The sequence below is a fragment of the Solanum verrucosum genome, unplaced genomic scaffold (genome assembly GCF_900185275.1).
Source record: "Solanum verrucosum unplaced genomic scaffold, falcon-dt-bn FXZP01000131.1, whole genome shotgun sequence".
NCBI classification, from domain to species: Eukaryota; Viridiplantae; Streptophyta; class Magnoliopsida; order Solanales; family Solanaceae; genus Solanum; species Solanum verrucosum.
Genome location: NW_026020352.1, coordinates 463,741 through 484,402, shown reverse-complemented (window position 1 = coordinate 484,402; position 20,662 = coordinate 463,741). Strand labels below are relative to the sequence as shown.

Genomic DNA, 20,662 nt, shown 5'->3' with positions numbered 1-20,662 from the left:
TTCATAATTCAAAATCATGCTTGGGGTTTTGAGAGGAGTTCAAGAGGAGGAAACAAGGAGGAGTTCAAGCGTTCGACAAGGTATGTAAGTTTTCATAGTGTTGTGTTCGTTCACCCACACACCAATCATGTTAATTCCATCCGTAATTTTGTTCTTAAGGTTGAATGATTTGAATTCTTGATGGGTGTTCTTGAGGTTTCGTTCTTCATGCTTTCTTTATGGAGTTGATGAATTCTTAAGGTGAGGATTTTGATTTTTGAGGGTTGTTCTTGAGAAAAAGTGAGTGGATTCTCGTGAACTTGTATTGAGTAATTGAATCTAAGGAAAATTTGAGGAAAACAATCGATTCTAGGAGAATTAGAGTTAGAAAATGAGAAGAAAAATTTGTTGGATCATTCTAGAAGCGTCGCGCCCCAGATGCACCAGGAGGGATGGTGTGGTGGGCCAGAATTGACCCCCAGTAGTTGGAGGCCTGGCGCGACGCGCCACCCCTACACTCGGAGCATTAGGCCACCTTCTTCTTCCGCTCTTCGATCCGTACTTGTTCCTTTGAGTCGAGCTTTGATTCCTTTCTTTATCTTAAATATCTAAATTACATTTAATCATCACGAGGTCCATCATATTATGAATCTTAAATCTTGAATTCATAATTCAAATTCAAGAAAAAAAATTAAGAGTCGAGTTTGAAAGAGTCTTTTGAGTTATTTTGTGAAGTATTTTACAAACTTTTAAAACTTCTTTTAAGGCTTGAGTACTTGAGTATGAGGATGAGGAAAGTTTGATTTCATTTTTTTGAAATGAATATATTGGAACTAAGTATTCCCAAGAGTAACTGTTTTTACATTTAAAATGAAAGAAAACATCGATTTTCAAATGAGTTCATGAGGAGTTTTGAGCACTATCTCTTTTGAGAGAACCTTTTGAGTAATAATCTCAAAGTTTGAGGATGACTAGATGTTTTTGAACATATGATCATGATTTATATTATTGAGATTAGTATATGATCTTCTAGTTTCTTTTCTTGTATTTTCATTTGAGAACTATGTTGTTAAGGTATGTGACCCTATTTTTGAGACTCCTATTGTAATAGATGGCATTATGAGACAAGTCTAGACTTCCACTTTGCTTTTATGAAAAATTTCTTAAGACTTTTAAAAAAATGTGTTTTACTCTTTATTATTTTTTACTTATGTTATGATATGCTAAGTGGCTTACATGGTGTCCTTTCGGGGTCCTATGTGCCATGTTACGTCTAGGGGGTACTCTTGGGTCGTGATGTTAAATCAGACAGTGAAGAACAAAATTTAATTAACAAAAACTAAAATCTGTAAAACATACCAGAATCTGTAATAAACAGAAAGGAAAGAAGATCAAGCCCACTAAATGCACAGTGTTTCTTTAAGGATTTCCATTGACGATTACTACACCTAGGATCCTCATTAGGTAGTGTATTTTCCGTTGATTCTTCCCGTGGTCGTTTAGGTCTTTCACTTGTCGACTTACATTCAGTTTTATACAGATAGATGTGTTCAAAAAACTCAGTGTTATCTGACTCAATTACCGTATTAACATGAATTTCAAGATTATCAGATTTTTGAACCAAAAACTGACAGGCCTTACTGTTCACAACATATCCAATAAATACACAGTCCACTGTTGTCTAATTTCAACCCTCTTGGGTAAATGAACCTCTACCTTGGCAAAACACCCCCACACTTTGAAATATTTCAAGTTTGGTTTCCTTCGTTTGAATAATTCATATGGAATCGATTGCGTTTTGCTACGGGGTACTCTATTGAGTATCTTGTTAGCCGTAAGGATGGTTTCACCACCACAAGTTTCGCGGCAAACCAGAACTGATTATCAAGGCATTCATCATTTCCTTTAAGGTTCTATTCTTTCGTTCCGCCAAACCGTTTGATTGTGGTGTATAGGGTACAATAGTTTGATGAATAATACCTTATTACAAACATATCTTTGCACAAGGAGATTCGTATTCTCCACCCCTCACTCCAAATCATTTTTATCTTTAGATTCAATTGATTTTCCACTTCATTTTTGTATTGCTTAAATGCATCAATTGCTTCATCCTTACTATTAAGTAAATATACATAACAAAATCGAGTGCAATCGTCAATAAAAGTTATAAAATATTTTTTCCCATCGCGAGGTGGTATTGACTTCATATCGCATATATTTGTGTGAGGTAAGTCTAAAGGTTTTGAATTCCTGTCAATAGACTTATAAGGATGTTTACCAAACTTACATTCCAAACAATTTCACATTTCGATTTATCACATTTGAAATCAAGCAATACTTCTAAAGTAATCAATTTTTGCTAGGCTTTGTAATTTACATGTCCCAAATGGGCATGCCATAAATCATTTGACTCCAATAAGTAAACAGAAGCAGAATTCTTATGAATTCTGTCAACAATTATTACATTCAGTTTGAAGAGGCCCTCAGTGAGGTAGCTCTTTCCTAGGAACATTTCATTCTTACTTATTACAACTTTGTCACTAACTAGGACACACTTAAACCCGTTCTTAACGAGCAGTGCAACAGAAACTAAATTCTTCCTAATAGTAGGAACGTGCAGAACATTTTTCAAAGTCAACACCTTGACTGATGTCATTTTCAATATTACTTTTCCAGTTCTTGCAATCCTTGATGTTACTGTTTGCCTCATGAATAAATCTTCATCGAACTCAGCAGGAGTATACGTTGCAAAGGCTTCTTTTGCAGAGCAAATATGTCGAATGTCACCTGAGTCGAGAAACTACTCCTTGGGATTTCCAACTAAGTTGCACTCCGAGATCATTGCACAGAGGTCATCTGTATCTTCCATCTTTTCAACGATGTTTGCTTGACTTTTGCCTTTGTCCTTGTCCTTTCTTGGAGAATGACAATCAAAAGACTTGTGATCAGCCTTACCACAGTTGTAACAGTTGCCCTTGAATTTCTTCTTGGCCTGTTCTGACTTTTGTCCGTTGGACTCCTTTCTCTTCTAGCCTTTGATAGGAGCTTCTTCAACAATATTAACTCCCATTATTGTCTAATTCATATGAGACTTATTTCCGGTGGTCTTGTTATCTTCCTTGATCTTGATCCAAATCACAAGATCTTTAAGCTTCATTTCCTTACGTTTGTGCTTTAAATAATTCTTGAAGTCGTTCCACGAAGGAGGTAACTTCTCGATCATTGCAGTCACCTGAAAAGCTTCATTTACTACCATATCCTCAACAATCAAATCATGGAAAATAAATTGAAGTTCCTGCACTTGTTGTAACATCTCGCAAATTGAAAGAACTAGAAAGAGCTAGAATTAGAAAGAATGATTTTTGGAAATAATAAAAATCTGGAAAATTGGTTAAGTTAAGTTTGAGTTTTTGGTCAACTTCAAACGACCATAACTCCTAGCTCAGGATGAGTTAGGTGTGTTTCCAGATATCCTAGGAAATACCATGGAATAATATTTCCAACGCCGCCAAGTTTACACGATTCCGAGTTTGTATGAGTTATTTATTCCCATTGGAAGTTTGGCTGGTCAAATAAGGAAAGTCCAATCCGCATTTTAGAAGGGAATTATGGTCTTTTCACCACCCAATTAATTAATTCGTTTTTAGCAATTACATTGGGGTCTAAACTGAATTGGTTCGGTTTAGACAATTGGAAATTTATGTTAGGGTTGTTGGAGAAAGAACCCAACAGGAGAAAAGAGGAGAAAGAGCAAAGTTCGTCGTTCTTGAAGGTTTAACTTGTGGATTTCGACAAGGGTTGATCCCTAAAGAGGTATGTGAGTTCACACAGTGTTGGGTTCGTTCACCCACGCGCCAAACTTATTTAATTCAGCGTGAATTCGTCCTAAAAATTGAAAGTTTGAATGTTCTTGAATTTTCTTTCATTCTTGAAATTGGGATGATATTGAGGAATTCTTGAGAGTTTAAGGTCGATTTTAGAGTTGTTTTGAGTTAGGTTCTTGGGTACATGTGTTGGGTATGTGAATCTAAGCAGGGTTTGAGGAAAAGAATCGAATTTAGGCGAATTGGGGTTAGAAAATGAAGAAGAAAATTAGTCTGGCAAATCTGGGCACTGGCTCCGCATCGCTTACCTGCTCCCCAGATTTGGGAAAAAATCCTTTGCGTCGCGGAGTGGTCACGGACCGTTCTGCATCAAAAGTTATTTTTGCAACCAAAATTTAAATACACCTCCGCGTCGCGGACTAGCTTTCAGGCTGTGATTTCTTGAACTTTTCTCATGTTTAGCTATCTAAAATCATTCCTAAAGATCATGAGATCTTTCTTATCACAAATCACAATCCTTGAATCCATAATTCAATTCAAGGAAAGTTAAGAGGCAAGTGAAGAGAAGTTAAGAGTCAAGTGAAGAGAAGTTAAGAGTCAAGTCAAGAGAAGTTAAGAGCCAAGTCAAGAGAAGTTCATATAGTCTTCCAAAAGTCTTTTACAAATGATTTAACTTTGTTTTAAAACTTGAGTTTTGAGTTCAGTAAAGAGTAAAGTTGAAGTTCATTTCTTCAAAAGTATATGGGGACTATGTATTCCCAATGAATTTAAAATATTTTCACATTTAGATAAGAACGGAAACTGAGATTTTCAAAGAGCCTTTGAGCTAGTTTTCAGAAAAGAGTAAGTGCTTTCACAATTAAGTGAGAAGGGAAACTCAGATTTCCAAGATAGCCTTTGAGCTAAGTTTTGAGCAATTATCTCAAACCACAGAAAGAAGTTATGTTTTTAAAACATAAAGAGCTAGTATATTTTGGGAGTAGTATTGAGCACCGATATAGGGGAGAGTTCAGAGAACTCCGAGCCTCCATAAACCATGTAGCCATCATGGGTAGAAAAGGGTCATACTTTTTAGATGATTCATTTAGTGTATTTTCGCATAAACTAGTGGATCCACTTAGTAGTTCAGGTTCTATACCCCCGGCAAGGTATAGGACGGCCCTGGCAGCGTGAGGCAAAATGTCGTATCATCACAATAGCTCTTAAGTGATGATTGTCAGTTAGAGAAACTCCCACAGTAGTACTTTGTATTTTTATATACATCAGAAATATTTGTATTTTCATATACAAACGAGTTCATATTATATCTTTGCATACATTCAGAGTTAATATTGTATTTCTAAATACACAGAGTTGAAAACCATGTTTTAAAGCTTTTCTTTATAATGCATTTATATACACTGATTTATATTGAAATCAGTTGAGTTGAGTTGAGCCAGGTAAGTTCTTCAGTTCCTTTCAAGCTTATGTCTTGTATTAGAATTCCCCTCGCATACTTGTACATTCAATGTAATGATACCATTTGTCCTGCATCTTATTATGATGCAGACGCAGGTAATCAGGATCAGCATCCAGTGCCTCGTTGATCAGGTTGAATACTCAGAGTCAGTTGGTAAGCCTCCTAGCTTTCCGGAGGATCCTTTTATTGCTTTCAGTATTTTAGTTCATTAGGATGTCGTGGGTCTTGTCCCGATGTCTATCTCAGTTATTTAGAGGCTTCATAGACAGAGTTAGTGATGTTAGTTCATGAGTCTTTACTTTCCCTTTTCAGTTAAGTTGAGACTTGAGTTGCCACTTTGGCAGTGAATGTTATTTATTACATTCTAAGTTATTTATTGAGCAGTTTAGTTTTTCTTTTAAAGTATATTTATCTTGAGTAAAGTCTTCCATTGAGTAAGTAAGCCAGGCCAAGGGTTCGCTTGGGGCCAACAATGGTTCTCGAGTGTCAGCCACATCCGGGGTGTAGGCTCGGGGTGTGACACTTCTGATCCAACCATTTTACTATCTGACATTTTATAGTCTAAAAACTTTGCGACCACAAACTTTTTCAAGCATACATCTTCTGCCATATATTTCTTCTCAAGTTCATTCCATAATTCATTCGAAGTTCTCATTGCACTACAGACATTATATAAGTCATCCTCTAATGCACTCAGAATGTAGCCCTTACATAGGAAGTCTACCTGTTTCCATGCTTCAATAAACATGAACTTTTCTCTGTCTGACATATCAACAGAAGGCATTGGAGTTTCTTCATTGGTAAATTTCTGCAGACCAAGAGTGGTAAACTAGAAAAATACCCATTGCTGCCATCCTTTGAAATTAACACCAGAGAATTTTCACGGTTTCTCTGCGGGTGGTACAAAAGTTTGGGTTGGTGCAGCAACATCCACCATAACATTATCATTTGCCATTTCAGAATCAGAATCTGTAATAAATAGAAATCGATACAAATGGCTCAGTAAGCAATAACTTATATTGCAAACTTAATAGGAGTATAAAACCACGAAGGTTTTTGTCTCCACCAGAAACACAGATTAAAAGAAATATAATTTCCTTAAGATTGTTAGCAATCTGTATTCTAAACAATACTGGTGATAAGAAAAACTTTGCAGAAACACTGAGTTACCAAAGTTTAAATCAGACAGTGAAAAACATAAATTAATTAACAAAAACTAAAATCTATAAAACATACCAGAATCTGTAATAAACAGAAATGAAAGAAGATCAAGCCCACTGAATGTACAATGTCCCCTTAAGGAAATTATTCCCCTCTAGTATCCAAGGTTTGATTTGGAATATGTCCTCCCAGGATAGAATGATCTCAATCATCAGTGTATTGATACACAAAAATCTAGTATCAGCGAGCCACTCAACGACAGTAAAGTACATGAATAAATTTGTGCAGAAGAAATCAGAAATTTTTGTAAGTAAAAAATCTGAGGAATCAAAGGTATTTATAAACAAGAGGAACTGGTTCCGAAAGGTTGCAACCTTTCAAAAACCACACGACCATTTATGAAAGGTTGGAACCTTTCAAACGGTCATGGTTGTTCCTGAAAGTTACAACCTTTCAGAACAGTCATCTCCAACGGTGGAAAATTCAAATAAAACAGGGAAGTGTTTTAAATAAAACGGGTCATGTAGATCCAAGTCGGGTCGGATTAAAACAAACCTTATCCAAAAATTAATCTCTCAATCATTTTCCAAAACCGAAGTCGAGCGAGCGACGACGGCGCAAGGGGTTCCTTCTTTCCAACCATTTTAACAACAAGTAGAAGTGTTTTTCTATTTAAACACTTCAATTTTTCTTTCCACCACCAATGAGGGAGAAATGCCTTTTCTTAAAGCATAAGAGAATCTTTTTCAATTCCTCTTTTCATCTTTCTCCATTTTCCATTAATTCTTGCTATACCCAACATTCTAATCTAAAGATGGAGTATCACATAGACCCCTTCTATGGACTCAACGTCCTCGCTAAGATTTTTCCTACCTCATGGGATTTGCCTAGACTCAGTACTGAGGTTTGCCCTGCCTTATCAGGATTTACCAAACCTAAGTTGAAATTTGGTCCACATTGACAAGGATGACACAAGAGTGGCTCTAATACCATTTGTAATTGACTAGTCCACTATTGATATTGTCCACTCTAGGCCTAGGCCTGCACGACTTCAAAACATGTCTGGTTGGTAAGACCTGCTTATATATATATATCCAATATCTCTCCTATGTTTTGTTGATATGTGACTTTTTATCTTAAGCTTGGGCTTCAAAATATTATCACATTTCAACAAATTAGGAAATCGATTGAACCACGTCCTAATATATATAGGTATCCCCGTTACTGCCCTTGAAAACTACATGTGTTCAGTTTGAACAATCCAAGTTTACATTTTGTTATTATAATAGTGATATTTAAGAGAAGAGGAAATGACCAAAATGGTCCTTAATGTATGGGTAATGCTCTATTTTGGTCCTTAATATATTTTAGTTGATTGAGATGATCCTTATTGTATAACAAAGGTGTTTATTACGATCCTTTATATATTTCACTTGTTTGAAATGTTCCTCAATGTATATCAAAAGGTGTTGGTGTTCAGTTTGGTCTTTTACACTAAACCTAAAAATTTTATAAGAGAAAAATACATAACTACCCCATTAAAGTAAGATATGTTGTGTAAAAAGACACTTGAACTTTGCGAAGAGCATGTTACCACACTAGACTACCTTCAACCAAACTTAATACGTCATTTTCACTTATTTTTGCACCTGTTGTGTTCTCACATTGCAAGAGCGCGTGAGTAGTTTAAAAAATAGTCTCTAACCAATATAAAGAAGCCATGTGGCATTTCAAATTGAATTCATTTTTAAAAATAAAGATTCATCTTCCCCAAATCAATTCAAAGACCATTAACAAATAACAACTATGGAAGCTTGTTCGAGTGTCTATGGCCTAGTTAGCATTGTAGTTTTTCTTGAAGTTCGATTAACTGTCACAAGACGAGTACTCCGTTAAGTCATCCTCAATTCTGGACTCGTCATTTGCTTCTCCTATCTTCTTTGTCATTACGATGGTACAATTTATCATCGTCGACATTTGATATTTTTTACGGAGATGATGAAAATATAACAAAAGTGAAAAGAAAAAATGAAGAGAAAGGTCATTTTTAGTCACCGTTTTATCTGATGAAAAAGCATTTTCCAGCGATAATGGCAGATTAATGGTGGTTAGCCATGGTTGCTTCAACCATCTGAGGCGAAAGGCCTCTTGGTGTTAATAGAAGTATTTGTACAGTTCTAAGAAAAGAGGAATAGAATAACATGATGATTGTTTTCCTAAAATTACAATGATAATAGCATAAAAATAATAGATTAATTTTTGTTTACCATTTCTAATTGAAGTTAATTGTCTCTTTTTTATTTGATGAAGAAGGTTAGGGAGAGAGGAGAAGGAGATAGGAATGGAGAGGTGTTGGGGGGAGTATATTTCCCTTTATTTATAATAAAGAAAATTCTTTTTTCATATTTGTTTTTATAATCTATGACATTTAACACGTGGCAATTTGAGATTGGGTGTGAAAATCACACATTTTCTCATAACTGGGTTTAATCGAAAATGAGGAAATGTTATTACTTCAAATTGTTTAGGGGGGTGTTAGGACCCCCGCCAAGTTTAAGTGTCTCTTTACAAAAAGAGTATTAGTTCAGGGTGTACTTTATGTATTTTCTCTTTTTATAAAAGAAAAGTTAAATGTAACTATTGACCTTACGTGACTAACAAAATTCACCATTGTTGTCTTCTTTGTTAGCTCCAAAGAAAGAACTCCATAAAATCTAACACCATTTTCTCTACTTTCTCTAACAATTTTTACTATAATCTCTTTCCTAAAATATTATTCCATTGACCTAATACCTATTTCTGGTTTAAGCAAGAGAAAATAGTAAATTTTGATAGAGAAAGTAGAGAGAATGATGTTAGATTTCGTGGAGTTTGTCTATAGAGCTACAAACAAGACAATTATGATGAATTTTGTTAGCCATGTGAGGCCTACAGTTAAATTTAACACTCTTTTTATATTAGTTTATTATTTAGGTAGTAGGATTTAAAACAGAAAAAGCAAATATGTCCTCCATTTGAAGTGAAAGAGCTTGAATTGTGACACATATGTTAGAATGCACTTGAATCTATTGTTTAAGTGGTAGGATTTAAAACAGAAAAACATGAGCAAATATGTTTTAAGATTGTACCAGTTATTGCATTTACATTAATTATATGTCCTCCATTTGTGAATCAATTGATTGTATTGCTCTTTATTAAAGTTCTGATTGAAGGCAACAATATCACCATAGTTGTTGTGTTTGCTTTCAAAATCCTCCATAGACAGTGATGCATTTCCATAGTTGTTGTCTTCTTTATTTTCTTAAATTTCATGTCAAGTTAAACTAGACCAACGGAGGGAGTATTACCGAAAAGCAACACAACTTACCATGAAGTCCTTAATTTATTTATTGATTAATTAGACAATCTACATATGGACGTCATACAACCAACTTAACTAGTTTCAAATCACAAATTAAGTAGCATAGACAAAAAAAGATACAACAAGAACATGAAAAGAACCTACAATTCCATCCAATTGAAGCAAATTGAAGTTGAGGTTTCATCATCTAGATGATAGGGTGTTCGTTTCCTTAAAGGAATATATACCGACCATTATGAAGAGCGCATGAACAATTTTGAGCACCAATATCATCTGCAACACAAGGAGGCTTAACACTTCCATCTTGGTACCACATTTTTCTTTTCTGCACTAAATCAATGAAGAAATCGTCTAATGTTTCTCTTGTGATACTGGGCATAACAATAACATGTGCAATATGCCTCACACAAGATAGTTGCCAATGACGAGTAAATTCATGATCATGAGGCCTCTCAAGCACAACTATAGTGCTCAACTCATTAAGCATGACACTGATATTTGCTTGTTGAAGACGGTCTTTCAAATATCTAGCATTGTTGAGGCATCTCTTAACATCTTGTTGTATCCCAATTTGACCTTTAGAGCTCAAACTATACCACAACAAAATTGGAGTTAAACCATTTCGACTTCCAGAAATTGTAGCATCCATAGAAGCAATGTATTCCACATTTCTTGAGAGATAAACGATGTGACTTTTTCTTGTTATTTGAACTCCACAAGGAATTGGACATCCTAAGAACTTGTGACCTGAAATTGTGACACTCCCAATTGGCTTCTTAAAGCTAATCACCTGTTTTCAATTAATTGAATCACAAACAATATTCAAAAAAATTATTTTAATTGTAGTATACATCCTTAAAATTTTTGTTCGACATATGTTAGAAAACTCACATTTTTAATGAAAGGGGCAATAAGTCCATTTAGGGCTGCATCACAATGGATGTAAAACTTATCATGGGAATAACCACAATCTTCAAATATTTGAAGAATAATATCAATGTCATCAACAACCCCTTTGAATGTAGTTCCTACCATTAAGAAAAAGGCAAGGCTAGAGTTCTAATTAAGAGAATGAGATAATTAATTAAAGAATGAAATAAATATGAATATTTACCAATATTAATATTTATAATTGCTGGTTTGTCCTTGTTATGAAGCAATTTTGCTCTCAAATCAGAATAATCCATCTCTCCTTTTGTTGATGTGTTGATCATTTCCAAATCTATTTTGTACAATCTTGCAGCTTTGAAGACTGAATAATGAGAATCTTTTGATGCGTATAAGATTCCATTAGGAAGTAACTCTCGCCTACAAAGAAAATATTATTGAGTTAATTTAAAAAAACTAAAAAAGAACATTATCATATTTTACTTTCTGTCATATCAACTCTTAATATTACGAATTTGTCACCATTCACTACAAATTTTGATATTCCAAAATAGTTATAAAGTACGGAATATTTTGAACTAAATTGGTGATCTTCTTTTTGCAATTTATTATAAATGTGTTAGCACAAACTTATATATGAATGCCTCACAAGACATGTTGGGACCACTAATTTAGCAATTGACACATCTTGATAATATGTAGGGAAATTAATCAAAGCACACAAGACTCAAGTAGATAGTTAGATGTGACTTTGGCACAATATTATCCATGTGGTTACATATATAGTGTAGTTTTTCTGCAAAGATGTATCAATTAACCTCCTTTGAATATATTAATGTAGGTCCATTTAGTAATTTGGAAATGCTAACAATGGTAGATACTATAATAACTTAATTGCTGTAAAATATGTTTTTTTAGAAGTAATAAATATTTTTTGTAAATGTTCTTAAAGTCTATAACTATATTGAATCCAATGACAACATATTAACTAGTGTAGATAAAAACTTTAATACTCTTTGTTAATGTACATATTTATTGCCGTTAAAAACCATTTTTATCAGCGTGATAGTAGATACTTACCCTATCCAAATTCCATGAAGATTGCCTTCTGTGCCACCATGAGTAACATAACCCCAATATTCATCTTTCTCAATTTCCCATAATTTGGCAAACCAATCCAAAACAGCCACTTCAAAATCTTTTGAATGAAAATCCACAGGTTTTCCATGAAAGGATCACACAATTATTTAAGTGAAATTGCAAAAGTGGAGCTAAAGCAACGTGGTGATCATAACATATGTTCTCTGGAAAACCTACAGAGACAAAATGATCAATTATATAATTCATAAATTAATCTTTAATTTTCACATTACAAATTAGTATTACATCTGTAAGCCTTCCACGTATTGCATTCGTTCGTAAGGGAATCCCTACGTTTGCTTTCATTCAATGTTTTTATGTGTCAAATTTATGAACTAGTTAATAATTTACATGAAAGACAGAAGATCAAATGAAGGAGAATAGTAAAATATTACCAAGATGATATTTGACTCTTTGTGTAAGTGTCTTTAAATAATTATCCAATATATAGTCAGGTGAAGAAACACCACTTCCCAACCCAGGCTCTATCACGGCTAGTTGCAATTTCTTTCTTGGCCCTGGTGGTGTCACCTTTACTACTTTCTTGATGTTGCCATTGACAATATTCTCACTTGGAAGAGATGCCATTATTTTGCTCATCATTTTAGTGCAAAGCATCATCATGCAAGTCAATATTTTGGGAAAAAACTTAGATCATTAAGAGAATGAAGAAATACACAAAAGAGTTTTTAAAGGAGGCTTTTGTATTGCTTGAAGATTGCTTGCTCTTGCTTTGTTCATTTACAAATGAATGCCCATGTATTTATACTACACACTTTGGGGCTAAAGTTCAAATAAAAATTCTACACAAGTCCCTACATTTGTACAAGTATGCCCCTCTTCTAGAATTCTCTACAAGTCTAGAGATTTCTAAGGACTTCCAAGAATTCTTCTCGAGTATTCTAGAGTCTTCTCCAAACCTCTCCAAGACTCTAGATTCTTCCATCAAGGGTAGCTCATTTATTCTTTAATTTTTATGCCTAAGTGTTATGACAAAGTGACCGGTCATGACATTAGGCTACAACTCTTCTCTATGTCATTTAGTTACGAAGTTTCTACCCTAAAAGAAATATCTTCTTTTTTTATGGATCAGATGGGATAATGAGAATAGTACTATGTATCCACTAAATTAAAATTTTGAATCCACCTCTACTTTCCCATCCAAAAATAAATAAACAATATAAGTATCAAATGTAAGATGTAAGTTGGTCAGGTAGTTTCTCTTGGATAGAATCTTCTTGGTCCTTTGTTGTTTTACTTCCATTATTTTCTTTAAATATGTCTTTTTGTCTTATCACCTATAGATTCACTTTGTTATTTTAAAAATGATTGAAAAAGAAATATTTATTATCGCATACAATGAGCAAGCTCAACAAAAGATTCACGCCAGCAAAAAGTAAAATCTTTCTCTCAAAATTAATAGTTCAAAGTTAACAACAAATTAGAACATTACCTAAATTATGTAACTAGACATAAGTCATGATTAATTAATTATCCCGCATAGATCAAAAAGGGATTTAAACATTATACTCTCTAGTACTATTCCCTTATTTAAATGATCCTCTTCTTCTTCTTTATTCTCTTCCCTCGAAAGATTTGATCTATTATCAATGTTTTCCTCCATTAAGGTATGATATATAAAATCTCACCTGGAACTTCACGCAAAACCAACGAAAATAAAATAAATAATAGTATATAAGTCAACTGTAAGATGTTTAAATAAATTAATTACGTATCATAAATAATTAGTTACATACCATGAATAAAATTAATTTAAAATTTAAGATTCATCTCCATCTCCACGTAAAAATAATATGAAAGAAGTAATATAAAACAATTGTAAAATGTTAATTTCTTAAATACCGTTGATACCTTGTTGTTGTTGTTGTTGTGGTCCCTCCTCCTAAAACCCTGTTGCTATTTTTCCTCTTTGCTTTCACTACATACTTTAGATCTCTCGTTCTATATCTTCTTCTTACAACTTTGCTTTCAATACTTTAATACTCTTTGTTAATGTGCATATTTGTTGCCGCTAAAAATCGTTTTTATTACCGTAATAGTAGATACTTACCCTATCAAAATACCATGAGATTCCCTTTTGTGCCACCATGAGGAACATAACCCCAATAATCATCCTTCTCAATTTCCCATAATTTGGCAAACCAATCCAAAACAACCACTTCAAAATCTTTTGAATGAAAATCCACAGGTTTTTCGTGAAAGGATCACCACAATTATTTAAGTGAAATTGCAAAAGTGGATCTAAAGCAATGTGGTGATCATAACATATGTTCTCTGGAAAACCTAGAGAGACAAAAGGATCAATTATAGAATTCATAAATTAATCTTTAATTTTCACATTACAAATTAGTACTACATCCGTAAGCCTTCCATGTATTGCCTTCGTTCGTCAGGGGATCCCTGCGTTTGCTTTCATTCAATGTTTTTATGTGTTAATTTATGAACTCTAGCTAATAATTCACATGAAAGATAGAAGATCAAATGAAGGAGAATAGTAAAATATTACCAAGATGATATTTGACTCTTTGTGCAACTGTGTTTAAATAATTATCCAATATATAGTCAGGTGAAGAAACACCACTTCCCAACTCAGGCTCTATCACAGCTAGTTGCAATTTCTTTCTTGCAGCCCTGGTGGTGTCACCTCTACTACTTTCTTGATGTTGCCATTGACAATATTCTCACTTGGAAGAGATGCCACTATTTTGCTCATCATTTTAGTGAAAAGTATCATCATGCAAGTCAAGATTTCGGGAAAAACACCTCACTTCCAATCTAGAGAAATTTCCAGCTTATTTATTGCTGGATGTTAATACTATGCAATCTACACAACATGCCAAAAGTTGGTAGTTGGAAAGTTCAAAAAAGTCCCTTATGTTTGAGCATTGAATTAAATCATCCCTATTATTTTAACTCAGAGTACTAATAGTCCTCTAAAAATGCAAAATTAGTGCATGTTCAATAATTCAATTAGGGGTCGTTTGATAGGTGGATAAGAAACAAGCTATCCATGTATTAATTTCTATATAATGTATATGACGTTTGGCAGATAGGTAGATAGAAAAGAAGTTATTCATGTATAAAATTAATCTGACGTTTGATTGACAATTTAGAAGCACGCTATCACAAACCTATCTCTCAGATCATGATGGAACCTACTATGTTCCACCAGTAGTTAAGCCTAACTCATATCCTGAAACTAGAAGCAAGAGACTGTCACGCGGAAGAACATATAAAGGAAGCATAGAACAATAACAACAAGAAGAAAGAAATAAAGTGATATATATATATATAAACAACAAGACAATCCCAAGACCTGACATCAGTCGGTAGTAAATCTTCTAATCAAAATAGGAGTACAAGGCTTTACAAATACAGTAGAGAGATCAGCGACTCCAAACGTCAAGAGCTCACCCGGGTCTCTGAATCCCAAAAGTTGCTCTGCACGAGATCTAAATTAACTATGAGAACTCCTACTATGATCTGTAGGGTGCAAAAATGTAGTATAAGTACGAACAAGCGAGACTCAGTAGGCATAGGTGGACCAACCTTCAAAGACAAAGAAAGTAAAAATAGCAAGTAAATAAGAAAAGTACAACACAAATAGCTAATGAGGAGATATAGCATGATAATATAGTAACAAGAATGAAGGAATAAAATACACTAAGTAAGAGAGTGACTCAAAGGGACATACCTGGGGCACAAGCCCAACAACCTAATCACGATAAGATTCGACCACGAGAGTTAACTAACCAAGGAAAGACCCACAGTAACACTGTACTTAACATAACCACAACTCAATCCAAGACTACCAAAGTTGGGGCAAGACCAACCACTGAAGCAACTAACGGTCAATCCAATACACTATATATACACAATCATAGTCAAACAATAATCTAATCGGACCCCCATAAGCCTAAAAGGTACAAACAACAAACACAACCCAACCCAACCCCCCTCCCCCCAAGACTAGAAGGTGCAAACAACAACCACTTATACTGGTGATAGGCAATGCATATGAATGTAGGTACTGCAAATGAATCCAACTGAGCCATCAGCACCAAGTGTCACACAACCAAATATATAAACCTACCTCATGTCTCTACAGCTAGGTAGGACCTGTGCGTATACCCTCATCCGACTCAATATGTCACACAATCAGACGGACACATAGGGGACTCGAGAAGTCTATATACACTGCATGATCCTGATCTACGACTTCCATAAATTTATATATATATATATATATACACACACACACACACACGTATCAGATCTTATCCTTCATGGTACCAAAGGTACAAGTAGCCAAATCACTATACAAAAAGGCGATGACACATTGGCTGACCAACTAAAAAAGTGAACACATTCCCGATGACTCTAATGTCTCAAAAACCAATTTATCAAAGTGATCCAGGTGGTATGACTCTCGTTGAAACTAGTTTTAAAAGAGAAACAATATGAAAACTACTTTCTCGAAAATAGTAATAATGATCCAATGTATGAATCAGGATTGTACCACAAAACAAATGAAATCAAGTGTCAAATGCAATGAATGACATAACTAGAATCTAATCAATATTAGTCAAACAACAAGATAAACACTACAAATACTACCACTCTCGTAGAGCAAAGAAAACTAACTTGAACTCTAGCTAATCCTCGATCAAGGCCTTGGGTCCAACAATATACCAACATCCTCAATAGAAATAGCAACAGACTCACGAGTACTCATGAAACAAAGGAAATTACGAGAAGTTAAATAAATAAATGGATAATAATACAAGGATCGATTCCTTACCTCGAATATGCTACCCGATGACAACCAAGCATAGCTAAAGTCAATCTACAACTATGACTAAAACTAAGGTTTGATCAATAACGGAAGGTACCAAGAACAATAATATGTACTACATGGACAACATATAACTATAAGGACCAATAAAGCACACTAAAGCAAAGTCGCAACCTAGATTGATGCCCAAAGTATCAATCCTAAGGAGAGATGAGTGCACCAACTGTACTATGAGAAGGCTACTAGCCTAAGCTAAGGTATTTTCCACTTAAGACAGACCGAAAGCTTCTACGCGAATCCAAAGAACGAAAATAAAGGAAGTATTTCTAAGTCCGACATAGACAATCCTAGTTCACAAGCAATTTATACTAAACCTTATCTAATAGAGCACAATCAACAAAATTAAATCGTAGCCTATCTCAAAATTGACCACGCGTACTCTGAATTCACTGAACTGGAGTTTCCCACTTCCCAAGGACCTCTGATCATCATCACACTATTAAAATATTGGTCACTACGTCAATACAGACGTTTAGACACTAAAATTGTAATAATTAGAGATAATACCAAAAATCAAGCCAAAAAATGAATCTGGAACTTGTATTGTGAATTTCAAAATTGACGCATTCAAAAGATCCTAAATAACTTACCAATATTGTGTCCCAAAATGAGACATAATTCGATGCTCAAAAAGGAAGGAAACAACACATGCAACAAAATCATCAAACTTAACCGATTAAGAGCTTGGGTAGAAACTTCCTCAATCCCACATCCCCCGCACTTCCACGATCGCTCCAATATGTAGCTATGCCAATTTCGGACAATATATAACTCGAATCTCCCAAAATGAAGGTCTAGAGCTCTCACAATCACATTTTAAAAATGGGGAAGAAACTTAAAATCGTAGGGGATTGGTTTTAAAAGGCCTAAAAATTGCTCATCGGTATCGCGAGTCCAATGGGTCCCAAATATTTTTTTAGAATTTTTTCATCTATATTGCGAGGCCAAGGGTCAGAATCATGATGAACAATGTTTTAGGTAACAACAAAGTTAAAAAATCAACTAAGGCTTCGATGTTTGATTGTGTGCTCCAGATTCATCTAGGACCTCGTGGGCGCAATCAAACTAATCTACCCCATAAAATTCCACATTACAGACTCAACGGAACCATCAAAACATCCATCTGAGTCTGTATTGGCAAGAACTGACCCTACCCCACATGGTCCCATATTAGCTAAAATCTACAAAGAAAGTTGAAATGAGCCCAAAAACTTCGACACCCAAATCAAAGGTCCTTCTTGAAGAAACTCAATGTTCTGGAGCTAAAGAAACCATAAAAGTTGCATTCCGAGGTTATTTACTTGAAGTTTTGATCCGAGTCAACCATTCAACCTTCAAGAGCTCCAAAATGTAGAAACTTGCGTAAAAACAACACGAACGATTAGGTGACCGAGTTGTCCCAACAAGTCATAAAAAACATGGGGTCACTACATGAAAGCTCTAAACATTGAAAAGATCAGAAAATTGAGGAAATAACCTAGAGGATCATTACACACGCATAATTAATACATGTATAAGTTATGAGGAATATATGTACTCCCTTTGTCCCATTTTATGTGGTACTATTTGACTTGACATGTTGTTTATGAAAAAAGGAAGACTTTTGAAACTTGTGGTCTAAAACATTCTCAGGATATTTGTGTGGTTGTAAATTATTTCATCAAGGGGGAAGAATAATTTTAAAGTTAAATTGTTTCCAATTATAGTAAGGTGACATTCTTTTTGGGATGGACTAAAAGGAAAGGGCGTCACATTAAATAGGACGGAGGGAGTATTATTTTACGAAGAATAAAAAGTGGAATAATTAATACATGAATAGCTAATTTTTGCATAACTAATACCTACATTAAATAACATACAGATTCACTCAGAACTAATCCTTACATTAACAATACATGCATAACTCTAACTAGGCACCAATGACCCCTAAAGGTTCGTTTGATTGCTGGATCAGAAACAAGTTATCCATATATTAGTTTCCATATAACTTATACGACGTTTGATAGGTAGATAGGAAATAAGTTATTCATGTATAAAATTAATACGGCATTTGATTGATAATTTAGAAACACACATAACTAATACATGTATAATTTATGACAGAATTTATGTAGGATATGTCACACCCCGAGCCTACACCCTGGACGGAACTGACACTCGAAAACCATTGCTAGTTTCCAAGCGAACCCTTGGCCTGGCTCACTACTCAACGGAAGACATTACTCAAGCAAAATGGAAACTCATGATGCAAAAATAACTTTAAAAACTTAACTTAAACTCAACTCCAATAATCATCTGAAAATAATTTAACAAGTATTAGTTAAATGCCTCATGAACTCAAAGCATTACAACAACAAAGGGAATAATGATAGACTCCTCGACTTTAAAACTATCTATGAAGCCTCTACTGTTACAGCAGGATTATCGGACAAGACCCTCGATATCCTAACAAATTAAAAATAAAAGTGGAACTCTCCGGAAGCAAGGAGGCTCATCAAAGCTAATTGGAACTGCAAGTGGTCTAAATATAGCACATGTCGATGACCCTGAATACCTGTATCTGCATCATAAAAGATACAGGACAAATGGCGTCAGTACATGGAATGTACGAGCATGTAAGGGGAATTCTAAAGCATAAATATTAGCTTGAACTAATAGAAAAGAAACATAATTACCTCTTCTCAAACTCACTCAACTCAACTCAAACTCCCATCAACGATAGGATACTCAACTCAAGGAAAAGATACTCAACTCAAAGATAAGATACTCAAATCAGGATACTCAACTAAAGATACTCAACTCAAAGATACTCAAGAATAAAGCAACAATAAAAGATGCAATATATGGAAAGCTTTTAAAATAGTAGATAATAACTCAATTGTATATAAAAATATTATAATAACTCTTATTTGGGAGATTCTCTAACTGACAACCATCACTATGAGCTATGTAATGATACAACATCTTGCCCACACTGCCAAAATTGACCTATACCTTGCCGGAGTATTAGACATCCTCAACTAAGTGGATCCACTAAGATATGCTAAAAAGCAATAAGGAATCATCTAAAAAGTATGACCCTTTACCCATGTTATCATACATGGTTTATGGAGGCGGTGAGTTTTCTGAACTCTTCCCCATATCGGTGCTCAATACTACTCCCAATAATATAACTCATGCTTATATGTTTAAAAATATTTCCTCATCCTCAAACTTTGAGATTATTACTCAAAAGGTTCTCTTAAAAGATATAGTGCTCAAAACTCCTCATGAACTCATTTGGAAATCGAATTTTCCTTGGGAATACTTAGTTCCCTTATATTCATTTAAAATAAATGAAACTCAACTCTCCTCATCCTCAAACTTATTTACTCAATTCTTTAAACATATTATAAATAATTGTAACAGACTTCTCAAATAGGGTTCATGCCGAATTATGGATGTGAACGACTCAATTCAAGGGTTTCAATAACCATATAAAGAATTTAATACTCAAAACTCAATAACTCCAGAACTCAAGGACTCAATGATACTACTCATCTCAAGAATGCTCGACTCTTAGGGTTCATGCGAAATGGTTTCTTCCAAACTATCATAGATTCGTTTACCCAACTAAATTAAATAAAAATCTACTCAATAAAGACTCGGTAACAGTTCTCATTAACAAGATCCTCACCTCAAGAACTCAACCAAACGTCATAAATCAAGAATGGAAAATAATACCTCAAAAACACTCATCAAGAACTTAAATTTCTCAATCTTTATGGATGAATTTGATAATATAAATCTTGATTGGCGTGTGGGTGAACGAACCCATTACTATGGAGGCTTACATACCTCAAAGAACTAGGTTCTTGGCGAAATCTTGGATGAATGCTTGGAACCTTGAACTTTTTCTCCTCTTAAATCTTCTCTATAACGCCCTAAACATTTTGGGGTGAATGAAACTGATTCTAATTGGTTTAGACCCTAAA

At 34.4% G+C, this 20,662-nt stretch overlaps 1 protein-coding gene across 1 annotated transcript; it reads right to left on the bottom strand.

The window, feature by feature from the left end:
• Positions 1-9,777: 9,777 nt before the first annotated feature.
• On the bottom strand, positions 9,778-12,443 carry LOC125837530 (histidine decarboxylase-like). Its single transcript, XM_049516629.1, is given in 7 exon segments — positions 9,778-10,574; positions 10,676-10,812; positions 10,899-11,092; positions 11,753-11,891; positions 11,894-11,911; positions 11,914-11,985; positions 12,208-12,443. Coding segments are annotated over 7 exon segments (1,368 nt in total). The 5' UTR covers positions 12,437-12,443; the 3' UTR covers positions 9,778-9,995.
• Between the last annotated feature and the right edge of the window lie 8,219 nt (positions 12,444-20,662).